General features: G+C 31.4%; 2 protein-coding genes across 2 annotated transcripts; one reads left to right on the top strand and one right to left on the bottom strand.

The window, feature by feature from the left end:
* The first annotated feature begins 740 nt into the window (after window positions 1-740).
* LOC119602505 (reticulocalbin-2) lies at window positions 741-5,412 on the top strand. The gene is made up of 4 exons (XM_037954070.1): window positions 741-918; window positions 1,894-2,666; window positions 3,640-3,787; window positions 4,541-5,412. Exons 2-4 carry the CDS (start codon window positions 2,462-2,464, stop codon window positions 5,196-5,198), a joined length of 1,011 nt encoding a protein of 336 aa, XP_037809998.1. The 5' UTR covers window positions 741-918; window positions 1,894-2,461; the 3' UTR covers window positions 5,199-5,412.
* Window positions 5,413-8,018: 2,606 nt separating this feature from the next.
* LOC119602504 (SPRY domain-containing SOCS box protein 3) lies at window positions 8,019-11,611 on the bottom strand. Its single transcript, XM_037954069.1, has 2 exons — window positions 10,975-11,611; window positions 8,019-10,910 (listed from the first exon to the last, which is right to left on the bottom strand). Exons 1-2 carry the CDS (start codon window positions 11,572-11,574, stop codon window positions 10,659-10,661), a joined length of 852 nt encoding a protein of 283 aa, XP_037809997.1. The 5' UTR covers window positions 11,575-11,611; the 3' UTR covers window positions 8,019-10,658.
* Between the last annotated feature and the right edge of the window lie 5 nt (window positions 11,612-11,616).

The following is an 11,616-nucleotide window of genomic DNA, read 5'->3' as shown; positions in this document are numbered from 1 at the left end:
TTGAAACACAGCGGCGGTCAAAGTAAATTAATAAAGTAGCGACACGAGTTGTTGTACAACAAACGTCTACAAAAACCACAGGCAATTTGTTTTTGTTCGAAATACTCACTTGTCAAAATTTGTTTACAAAAATGAACCAATAATTAATGGAAAATATGGCATTATTGTTGTACTTTCCAAAAATATGTTGTTATTTATATTAAAAGTCACAGAGTTTTCTTTATTTTTTAAAAATTAGAACATTTTTAAAAATATTATACATTTAAAATACACTTTTTCACATTAAATACAACAAATTACTCAGAAATTTGTACAAAAGCAAGCGTTAAAATGAAAACAAATATGGCAACATAAACATTTTTGACAAGTAAGTCCACAAATAGCAAGTTTAAGAAAAATAGTCAGCTGTTCAAATGAGTCTACTTTATAAATTTACTTTGGCGGCGGTTAACAATATATAGCACAAATTAAAGCAACAAAATTTATAAATTTTTATACAAATTACATAAATTTAACAAAAAACATAGTAGAAATAAAGAAAAAATATTTTTTTTACTATGAGCCAATGCGCAGTTAATTTAAACCTGATGGAATATAATAGAAAGTACTGTATATATAAATATTATATTACTAAGCTATGCTTCCCAAACTGTAAAGTCCATTGTTTATTTTATGCAGCAATCCTCTTCAAACCATAAAAAGAAAACAAAAGTTATCAAAACAAATCGATAACAGATTTATTGACAGCTGCCAGTGCAAAAAGAAAAACTAAAAAAAGTAAGTCAAATTGAAAAAAGACGCTGTCGAAGTTTTTTTTTACAAGTTTTCAATAAATATGTTAGAATAGTTACTCCAAAAAATTAAAAATGCGTTGAATATAAAAAATTAACTACAAATTACTTATTTTCTGGTATAAAGGTAAGTCTTAAATGCAAATAAAGTACCACATATGGCTGCTTTTATTTGCCACCGGCATTCATAGCCTTTTTATGGAAATTTCGGGAAATTTTATTTTGATTTGCTTTAAAAAACTCCATCTGTATTTAGTGTCGAAATATTTTACTCTAAAAAGGCTTATTTATATTTAAAATGTATTATATTTAAAATGTATGCCCAGCACCATTTTTAAAGATGAGACAAGTCAGTCATTTAATGTAATTAATTCAATTCTTGTGCAATTTTTTTCGGTTCCAGTTCTAGTTCGGAAATAGTTTAATTCTAGTTCAGATCTAGTTTAATTCTAGATCAGTTCTATCTCAGTTCACATTTTGTTTAATTCTAGTTCATTTCTAGCTCAGTTCAATTCTAGTTCAGTTCTAGTTCAGTTTAAGTTCAGTTTTAGTTCAGTTCTAGTTAAGTTCTACTTCAGTTTCATTTCTGGTTCTAGTTTAATTCTGGTTCTGTTCTACTTCAGTTCCATTTCTATTTTAGTTCTAGTTCTTCAGTTATAGTAAGTTCAGTTCTAGTGCAGTTCTCGTACAGTTCTACTTCATTTCTAGTTGTAGCTCAGCTCCATTTCAAGACATAAATCTCACTGTTTCTTATACAATTAGATTAAAACAAATTTTTTTAAATTGAAAAAGAATCCTATTTTACTCATTCTAAATTAAATATATAAACACATTCGCAGGTATGATAATTTAAACATACTTAAGGTCAAAAGAGTTCATTTCTTTAGGACACAAAATAAACCAAAAAAATAATAAATTAATTCTAAAACATATCTTTTATACAAAGACACACAAACACGTCTACAAAAAGTGACGTGGTAAAGAACAAAATTTACTCAGCATCCAATACACAATACAAAAGAAAAAAAAAAACATTTCTTTTTCTCAATAGAATAAATTCATTTCTTTAAATTTATAATTTTTTACTTAATTTTAATTTCAGTTGCTCAGATGAGCTCTTGTGGGACACAAGTAACGCACGCACCTTTCTTATAAAAACCGGAAATTTATCAAAATTAATTAAGAAAACACCAAAGAATAAACTAAAAGTTAATAACATAAATAAAGACCCAAAAGAAGAAGAAAACATAATAATAAAATTTTAAAACACTTGTATAAACATCCTCTTCATCAACCACCAAATATCATTGACAAACGACAGACACATATTTAATGCCATGAGCAATTGTCTAATTTTGAAGAAAAGCCAGAAAATTAGAAAAACAACAATTAATTAAAAAACAGCTGTATTGTGGAAAAGCAATTTTACTACAACTCGTGTATTATAGTTTTAAAAAGAAAATTGACTCAGAAAATAAACACATTGCCTGTCTCTGTGTGTGAATGAGTGCGTCTGGCTGCTGCCATTAATTCAAGTGTTTTGCAGAAAATAATTAATTTGTTTCGAACAATTTTTACATTTAATTAAAAGCGCGTTATAGTTGTCCTATATATGCTGAAAAATATATAAATTTTAGACTAACTAAATACAATTAAATAGCATTACAAATATGTCAAAATTATTTTTATTACTGTTTTGTGCCGCCTTTATATTGGTTGTTAGCACAATGCCAGCATATGCTGGCGTAACCCAACATAAACATGAAAAACACTCGAGCAAAGAACGTGTCAAGGATGGTGTCTATCAGGCCAGAGATGCACATCATCATGAAAATGGTGAACACAATGTAGAATTCGATCATGAAGCCATTATTGGTAAGTTGAAAAACATTTTTGGAGTAGAATTGTTCTAGACAGCTGTTGTAGTTCGTCTTCAGATCTAGATCAATTCAAGTTTGAATCTAATTTAGTTGTAATTCAGTTCCAGTTCAGTTCTAGTTCATTTCCAGTTCAGTTCTATTTCAGATCTAGTTCAGTTCTAGTTCAGTTCTAGTTCAGTTCTAGTTCAGTTCTAGTTCAGTTCTAGTTCAGTTCTAGTTCAGTTCTAGTTCAGTTCTAGTTCAGTTCTAGTTCAGTTCTAGTTCAGTTCTAGTTCAGTTCTAGTTCAGTTCTAGTTCAGTTCTAGTTCAGTTCTAGTTCAGTTCTAGTTCAGTTCTAGTTCAGTTCTAGTTCAGTTCTAGTTCAGTTCTAGTTCAGTTCTAGTTCAGTTCTAGTTCAGTTCTAGTTCAGTTCTAGTTCAGTTCTAGTTCAGTTCTAGTTCAGTTCTAGTTCAGTTCTAGTTCAGTTCTAGTTCAGTTCTAGTTCAGTTCTAGTTCAGTTCTAGTTCAGTTCTAGTTCAGTTCTAGTTCAGTTCTAGTTCAGTTCTAGTTCAGTTCTAGTTCAGTTCTAGTTCAGTTCTAGTTCAGTTCTAGTTCAGTTCTAGTTCAGTTCTAGTTCAGTTCTAGTTCAGTTCTAGTTCATTTCTAGTTCAGTTCTAATTCAGTTCTAGTTCAGTTCTAGTTCAGTTCTAGTTCAGTTCTAGTTCAGTTCTAGTTCAGTTCTAGTTCAGTTCTAGTTCAGTTCTAGTTCAGTTCTAGTTCAGTTCTAGTTCAGTTCTAGTTCAGTTCTAGTTCAGTTCTAGTTCAGTTCTAGTTCAGTTCTAGTTCAGTTCTAGTTCAGTTCTAATTCAGTTCTAATTCAGTTTAATTCTAGTTTGATTTCAATTCAGTCCTACTTCAGTTTTAGTTTAATTTTAGTACAGTTTCAATTTAGTACATTTATGACTTGCAATTAATTCTTCCATTTGCAGGCAACGTCAAAGAAGCCCAAGAATTCGATAACTTATCACCGGAGGAGTCAAAGAAACGTTTAACCGTTTTAATACGTATGATGGATTTAAATAATGATCAATACATCGATCGTCATGAGCTGAAAGCCTGGATATTAAGGTCTTTTAAGTGAGTTGTTGTATTTTGTGTTTTATTAATGCTTTCTTCTTTCTTTAACCACACAAATCGTTAAAGCTTTTAAGCCGGCTGCTTTTTAATTTATGCTTTAGCACAAAAATACAAACTCATTTTATTTATGCATATTTTTGTTTGCGCACCCTTATGTTCTATAACTTATTAAATAATGCGTGCTTAGCCTAAGGTTATAGAAACAATTTATAAAATGTTTTATAACCTGGTAACAAACGATATTCTAAATGAAGTTAAACGACCTTTCTTTCTTTCATTATGTCATTTTCATAAGCTATTTATACAAAAAGTTAATTTATGCGATTTTAGAGTCTTAAATATGAAATTGTTTTAATATTACCAAATTTAAACGTACATTTGTTCAAAAGTTTTACGTGATTTAAGAGGAATTTTAAAGATTTTTTAATTGTTAGGAACATAATTACAAATTTTAATTAAAGCGTCAAGCCAATTAAATTAATTAATTGAATTAAATTCTTTTGATATATGTATGTTTTTTGGAAAGATGTGGATGTTTTCAGGACATCTTTGCAGTTCATTTCATCATTTTCGGATCTCGTTCATTATTGTTTTTACATTTTTGTTTTTTGCTAATCACCCTTTTAAAAGTCATGTGTATTATCATTTTCATCAAGTTCCCAAAATACTAACTAAATCAAAAAACTAACAAAAAAATATTCACAAAGTTTAAACCAAAATAAAAAAGAAATTCCTAAAAATTTAAATATTTAGAAAACTTGCTGAAGAAGAGGCAGCTGATCGTTTTGAAGAAATGGATCAGGACAACAATGACCAAGTGACCTGGAAAGAATATCTTTTAGATGTTTATGCCATGGAAGATGAAAACTACAAAAAAGAAGTCATCGATTTCGATAGCTACGACGAAGAACAAAAAATGATTAAAGACGATAAGGAAATGTTCCAAGCGGCCGATTTAAATAAGGATGGCATGTTAAATTCCGAAGAATTCGTTTTATTCCAAAATCCTGAAGAGCACCCACAAATGTTACCCGTTGTATTGGAACAAACAATGCGCGATAAGGATAAAAATAATGATGGTAAAATTGATTTCAAAGAATTTGTAGGGGAGACCGCTGAACATCACGACAAAGAATGGTTGATCACTGAAAAGGAACGTTTCGATAAGGATTACGATTTAAATAGTGATGGTGTATTAGCTGGCAATGAAGTCTTGAGTTGGATAGTGCCCAGTAATGATGTGGTGGCCACCGATGAAGTTGATCATTTGTTTGTGTCAACAGATGAAGATCATGACGATCGTTTGTCTTACTTTGAAATACTTAACAACTATGAGACATTTGTGGGTAGTGAGGCAACAGATTATGGTGATCATTTACAAAATATACATCATTTGGCTGATGAATTGTAAAGTGTGTGTTGTGTGTAACGTTTAAGTTCTTTACATAAGTGATCGTATTTATTTTTTATTATGATTTACAACTACCTTAACTTCATATTACCTCCAAATGTAGCTTTTAGTTTTATTTAAAAGTGCTATCATTTTTTTTATTATTTTTAATGTATTTTTTTACATTTATTTTATTTAAAATTTATCATTAGTTTTATTAATGCCAATAATTTAATGTTCAATTAAACCAATCAACAAATACACAATAATAAAAATATACCTAAAGTTTGTATGATTATAAACATTTAAATATATGTTGTTCTTTTTATTAACGGGTAAGGATAACCGTAAAAGGGGGGTTATTTTGTAACTCGAGTCGAATGCATTAATGTTCGAATTTGTATGTTAAATACACTGTGTTCCGAAAGCTTTTTCTTTCGAATCGAAATTCGGAGTTACTCCCAAAGTTTTTACCTGATAGGAAACTGACAGTGAACATTGGTTTTATGTATTACTGGTAAATAGAAAGTTTGTTTCCGAAACCTTTCATTAGCTGAAATTTCTAAAATACTTAAGGTTTCGTTTAGTACAGTTTTAGTTCAGCTCTAGCTCAGTCCATTTCTAGTTCAGTTCTTGTTCTAGTTCAGTTCTAATTCAGTTCTATTTCAGTTCTACTTCGGTACTAGCTCAGTTCTAGTTCAGTTCTAGATTAATTCTAGTTCAGTTCTAGATTAATTCTAGTTCAGTTCTAGTACATTTCTGGTTAAGTTTCAGTTGAGTTCTACCTCAGTTATAGTTCGGTTCTAGTTCAGTTCAAGTTCAGTTCAAGTTCAGTTCAAGTTCAGTTCAAGTTCAGTTCAAGTTCAGTTCAAGTTCAGTTCAAGTTCAGTTCAAGTTCAGTTCAAGTTCAGTTCAAGTTCAGTTCAAGTTCAGTTCAAGTTCAGTTCAAGTTCAGTTCAAGTTCAGTACAGTTCAGTTCAAGTTCAGTTCAAGTTCAGTTCAAGTTCAGTTCAAGTTCAGTTCAAGTTCAGTTCAAGTTCAGTTCAAGTTCAGTTCAAGTTCAGTTCAAGTTCAGTTCAAGTTCAGTTCAAGTTCAGTTCTAGTTCAGTTCTAGTTCAGTTCTAGTTCAGTTCTAGTTCAGTTCTAGTTCAGTTCTAGTTCAGTTCTAGTTCTAGTTCAGTTCAGCTCATTCTAGTTCAGTTCTAGTTCAGTTCTAGTTCAGTTCTAGTTCAGTTCTAGTTCAGTTCTAGTTCAGTTCTAGTTCAGTTCTAGTTCAGTTCTAGTTCAGTTCTAGTTCAGTTCTAGTTCAGTTCTAGTTCAGTTCTAGTTCAGTTCTAGTTCAGTTCTAGTTCAGTTCTAGTTCAGTTCTAGTTCAGTTCTAGTTCAGTTCTAGTTCAGTTCTAGTTCAGTTCTAGTTCAGTTCTAGTTCAGTTCTAGTTCAGTTCTAGTTCAGTTCTAGTTCAGTTCTAGTTCAGTTCTAGTTCAGTTCTAGTTCAGTTCTAGTTCAGTTCTAGTTCAGTTCTAGTTCAGTTCTAGTTCAGTTCTAGTTCAGTTCTAGTTCAGTTCTAGTTCAGTTCTAGTTCAGTTCTAGTTCAGTTCTAGTTCAGTTCTAGTTCAGTTCTAGTTCAGTTCTAGTTCAGTTCTAGTTCAGTTCAGTTCAGTTCTAGTTCAGTTCTAGTTCAGTTCTAGTTCAGTTCAAGTTCAGTTCAAGTTCAGTTCAAGTTCAGTTCTAGTTCAGTTCTAGTTCAGTTCTAGTTCAGTTCTAGTTCAGTTCTAGTTCAGTTCTAGTTCAGTTCTAGTTCAGTTCTAGTTCAGTTCTAGTTCAGTTCAGTTCAGTTCTAGTTCAGTTCTAGTTCAGTTCTAGTTCAGTTATAGTTCAGTTCTAGTTCAGTTCTAGTTCAGTTCTAGTTCAGTTCTAGTTCAGTTCTAGTTCAGTTCTAGTTCAGTTCTAGTTCAGTTCTAGTTCAGTTCTAGTTCAGTTCTAGTTCAGTTCTAGTTCAAGTTCAGTTCTAGTTCTAGTTCAGTTCTAGTTCAATTCTAGTTCAATTCTAGTTCAATTCTAGTTCAGTTCTAGTTCAGTTCTAGTTCAGTTTTAGTTCAGTTCTAGTTCAGTTCTAGTTCAGTTCTAGTTCAGTTCTAGTTCAGTTCTAGTTCAGTTCTAGTTCAGTTCTAGTTCAGTTCTAGTTCAGTTCTAGTTCAGTTCTAGTTCAGTTCTAGTTCAGTTCTAGTTCAGTTCTAGTTCAGTTCTAGTTCAGTTCTAGTTCAGTTCTAGTTCAGTTCTAGTTCAGTTCTAGTTCAGTTCTAGTTCAGTTCTAGTTCAGTTCTAGTTCAGTTCTAGTTCAGTTCTAGTTCAGTTCTAGTTCAGTTCTAGTTCAGTTCTAGTTCAGTTCTAGTTCAGTTTAGTTCAGTTCTAGTTCAGTTCTAGTTCAGTTCTAGTTCAGTTCTAGTTCAGTTCTAGTTCAGTTCTAGTTCAGTTCTAGTTCAGTTCTAGTTCAGTTCTAGTTCAGTTCTAGTTCAGTTCTAGTTCAGTTCTAGTTCAGTTCTAGTTCAGTTCTAGTTCAGTTCTAGTTCAGTTCTAGTTCAGTTCTAGTTCAGTTCTAGTTCAGTTCTAGTTCAGTTCTAGTTCAGTTCTAGTTCAGTTCTAGTTCAGTTCTAGTTCAGTTCTAGTTCAGTTCTAGTTCAGTTCTAGTTTAGTTCTTGTTCAGTTTTAGTTCAGTTGAGAAGAAAATCTATAGAATTTTAGTGAAATTGAAAAAATTGTTCAAACTTTTTGTTAAAAACAATATTAAACACATTTTGTTACAATTATTAAGATTACATGAATTTCTTTATTATTTTCTTTTTTTTTAACAATAATTATTTATTTCTTCAATACATAAAACTTAAATAGTTGTGTATACATATATAGTTTATATATATTTCTTTGACTAGTTTAGAAAATAATTATACAGCTAAAATGACTAGATAGATGCCTTTCTTTCAAGAAATTAGTTTTTGACTTTTTTCCTTTAATTTAACATATATACGAAATTTAAAAACAAAATATGTTTTCTTTGTTTTTATCAAAATTACAGCAAATTAAATGCAAAATAACTTAGTCATGCCATTTATGAGCAATATTTCCCCGAGAAAACAAATTCCCCGGGATATTATTATTCAGTATAGGCCTGTTGTATATTCTAAAAAGGAATTTTGTTTTTTTTTTTTTTTGTTCTTAATATATTTTACGAAAAATTATAATTTTTAAAATTAAATAAAAATAATTTGTCTAGTTTTATTTAAAATTGCATACTTTTTTTAAATAAGCAAAATCAGTTAATTAAACAATTCAAATAATAACAAAATAATACAACTTATATCACAATATTGCACCAAATTGGCCTGTCTTTTATGTTTAATTATTAGTTAATTAATTATAAATATAAAAATAAAATATTATTTGACTATTTTAGTTTTTACTTTTTTGTAAATGACTAGTATTTGAATATACTTTTAATTATTTAAGCATATTTTTCTGGGGGATATCTATATAATACAATTTTGAAGCTTTTTTGTCTTCTATAAAACTGAAATAATTTCCAAATTGCTCGAATAGCTAGTGTAGGATTTAAAAAAATCATTGTTTTTAATCTAGATCGGTAGTTGGTATACACTAAAAAAACTTTCTAGAAAGATTTTGGGAGTACTCAAGTCCTTTCTTTAATTGCGCAAATGATAAAACAGTTATTTGTTTTAGAAAAAAAGTTGTAGATCGTTTTTATACCTATCGATAGCTATCTGAAGCCAGCAACTGATTGATCATCAAACAAAATCATATTATATTCCTCTGTTAAACGATCACTGATCAATTTTGTTCCTATCGAAAGTAATCGTAATATGTATTATATACTCGACTCCTCTATGAGGATCCATCTTGCGGATCTTTCTTGCATCATTGAAAATAATTTTCGATTCCTCTTTTAAAAGCGCATCTTTTTGATTATAAAAAGTAGTTGATAATCACTCATGATCACCAAACGATTAAAATTTTGTTCCTTTGAAACGTAATCGAAATCGAATCTTCCACTGGAATCCTTCATGAGGATCTTTTCTGATAAGCATCATTGAAAACCATTTTCGATTCCTATATCAAAGTAGTTGAAAAGACTCATTCATGATTACCAAACATTCGATTCCTATGTTGAACGAGCACTGATCACTGATCAATTTTGTTCCTATCGAAAGTAATCGAACTATTATATACTCGACTAATCTATGAAGAGCCATCATGACAACTTATTGATTATAAAAAGTAGTTAAAAAAACTTACTCATGATCACCAAACGATTCAAATTTTCTTCCTATGAAACGTAATCGAAATCGAATCCTTCATGAGGATCTTTTCTGATAAGCATCATTGAAAATCATTTTCGATTTCTATTTCAAAAGCGTAACGTATTGATCATCAAAAGTAGACAAAAAGATTCACTCATGATCACCAAGCGATCAAATACTGTTCCGGTAATTATTCATAAGTTTTTCTTCATTTATAATACAAAGTGTAATCCATCCATATCTCTATAAGTACTCTCGATCATGATCATCAAACGATCAAATACTGATGCGGTAATTCTTCATAAGTTTTTCTTCGAACTTGATTTATGCTACTAAGTGAAATCCATTAGTAACTCTATGGAACTTCCTATGAAACGCAATTGAAATCGGCTCTTTCACGCGCAACTTATTGATCATCAAAAGTACTACGATCTTCCGAATGCCTGAAGAATGATTAGCAGGTTAAATCATTCTTCAGGTTTGGCTTAGCCACGCTTTATAATACAAAGACATTCTAGTTCAGACTGGATTGTGCCTTTAGGGTTCCTGGTAGTCTGAGGTCTAGTCACTTCACTCTTCTCCCTGTTTTCCTGTGGTGTATTTCCAACGCGGTAAAGAGAAATGTTCTTTAAAAATTCACTAGTTTGGGTACATGAAAAATCTATTATTAAAGACTCAATTGTTTGAGTTTTGCTATGGCATGTGGATGAGGCTCAAATAACTGTCAGTGTATCCCTAAAAGATTCCAAAAACCCAGAAAATCAAGCGTGTCTGTTTAGAAAATCATTCCACTGAGCCAGATATCTAATACAGTCATTCAGAGATGTCAAGCAATCCAATGCTATCCTCATAGAAAACGGTGCAACTTGAAAGTCCTTTACTGATCTGGATTTTCAAAATCAATGATTTTTTCGATCTACCACTGACTTTCGAGACCCAACTCTTTTGGACTTTAATACTATTTGTATTTTTAATATATTTTGCAGCCTCTATATAATACAATTTAAGAGCAAATCATGTCTGCGGTATGAAAATATTTGTTTGTTTTTTTCTCTTGAAATGGCACTGTAAGCTTCACGGTTTTCTATATAAATTTAAGTTGATTTGAAACAGTTATCTTTTGGTTATTTGGTTTTGCCCTGCATGTACTACTAATAATAAAACTTTCTAAAATTCATAAAGCATATCATAGTTGTCTACCTGACGCAGTGGAACATTATCATTAAAGGCTTCGCTTAAATAATTTGTTATAATTGAAGGTAATTTAAGTTTTACAAGATCTTGTCGGGACTTAATGTGTTTCATAACTTCGGCACGACAACGATCTTGTAAATGACCAATATCACTGCGTGTACTATTTAAAGTCATTTCAGTTTTGGCGGCTGTTGAGCAAACAATGGGATATAAGGGTTCCTTGATCTGTTAAGAGAAATGGAGAAATTTATTATGTAATCAAGTTTGTGTTGTACGCCCAAAAACTTACCTTATCTAAACCCCGAAAAGCAACACCTAAACATTTGCCATCCTTGTAATAGGTTAAGGTGCCCTCGATGCCATCGAATAATATGCCCACCACAGTGGCTTGATTCTCTTTAAAACGATCTGTGTATAATAGAGCCACACCTTTGTGCCACAACACACCCTTGTGGGATAAACCCCAGCCATGTTCGTTTTCACCCAAAATATTGCGAAATGAATTGGCATGCAGGCGTGCCCTACGCGTTCCTATGCCAAACATTATGCTAGTGCCAAAAATTCTCTGCGATACATGTAGTTCCCAATAGAAACGTCCATTATTAAGGGGTCTTTTACCCTGAACACCAGCGGTACCTTTACTCCAGTTGGGATGAAAGTGTACGGTACGATCATTTGTGCCACTCAATACCACTTCTTTCGATCGATGCCGCCTACTCCAGGTCCAATTGTCCTCACAACCTTGTTCTAGGGGTATAATCACTTTTTTATTACTCAGACGTTTAGTTGCTGCTGTTAGGGAACTGTTATTCGTTCGTGTTGAACGTTTTCTTTGACGAGGTGATGTATTCGGCGAGGTTGTACTGCTGCTGCTGCCACTTGAAGTCATTATTTTCGTGTTGTTGCTGTCCTGTTTTAAGTTTGCAAAATT

Source organism: Lucilia sericata, unplaced genomic scaffold (genome assembly GCF_015586225.1).
Source record: "Lucilia sericata isolate MDLA Ls3-8-SP2 unplaced genomic scaffold, ASM1558622v1 Contig000235F_arrow, whole genome shotgun sequence".
In the NCBI taxonomy this organism is placed as follows: Eukaryota; Metazoa; Arthropoda; class Insecta; order Diptera; family Calliphoridae; genus Lucilia; species Lucilia sericata.
The sequence above is the reverse complement of the archived record's forward strand: the minus strand, read 5'-3'. Positions and strand labels throughout refer to the sequence as shown.

Excerpts from the sequence above, each read along its gene's own strand:
- LOC119602505 (XM_037954070.1), top strand. The coding sequence starts at position 2,462 with ATGTCAAAATTATTTTTATTACTGTTTTGTGCCGCCTTTATATTGGTT. Across the intron at positions 2,667-3,639 it reads CGATCATGAAGCCATTATTG|GCAACGTCAAAGAAGCCCAA; the intron begins GTAAGTTGAAAA and ends TTCCATTTGCAG. Across the intron at positions 3,788-4,540 it reads TGGATATTAAGGTCTTTTAA|AAAACTTGCTGAAGAAGAGG; the intron begins GTGAGTTGTTGT and ends TTAAATATTTAG.
- LOC119602504 (XM_037954069.1), bottom strand. The coding sequence starts at position 11,574 with ATGACTTCAAGTGGCAGCAGCAGCAGTACAACCTCGCCGAATACATCA. Across the intron at positions 10,911-10,974 it reads CTTTTCGGGGTTTAGATAAG|ATCAAGGAACCCTTATATCC; the intron begins GTAAGTTTTTGG and ends TTCTCTTAACAG.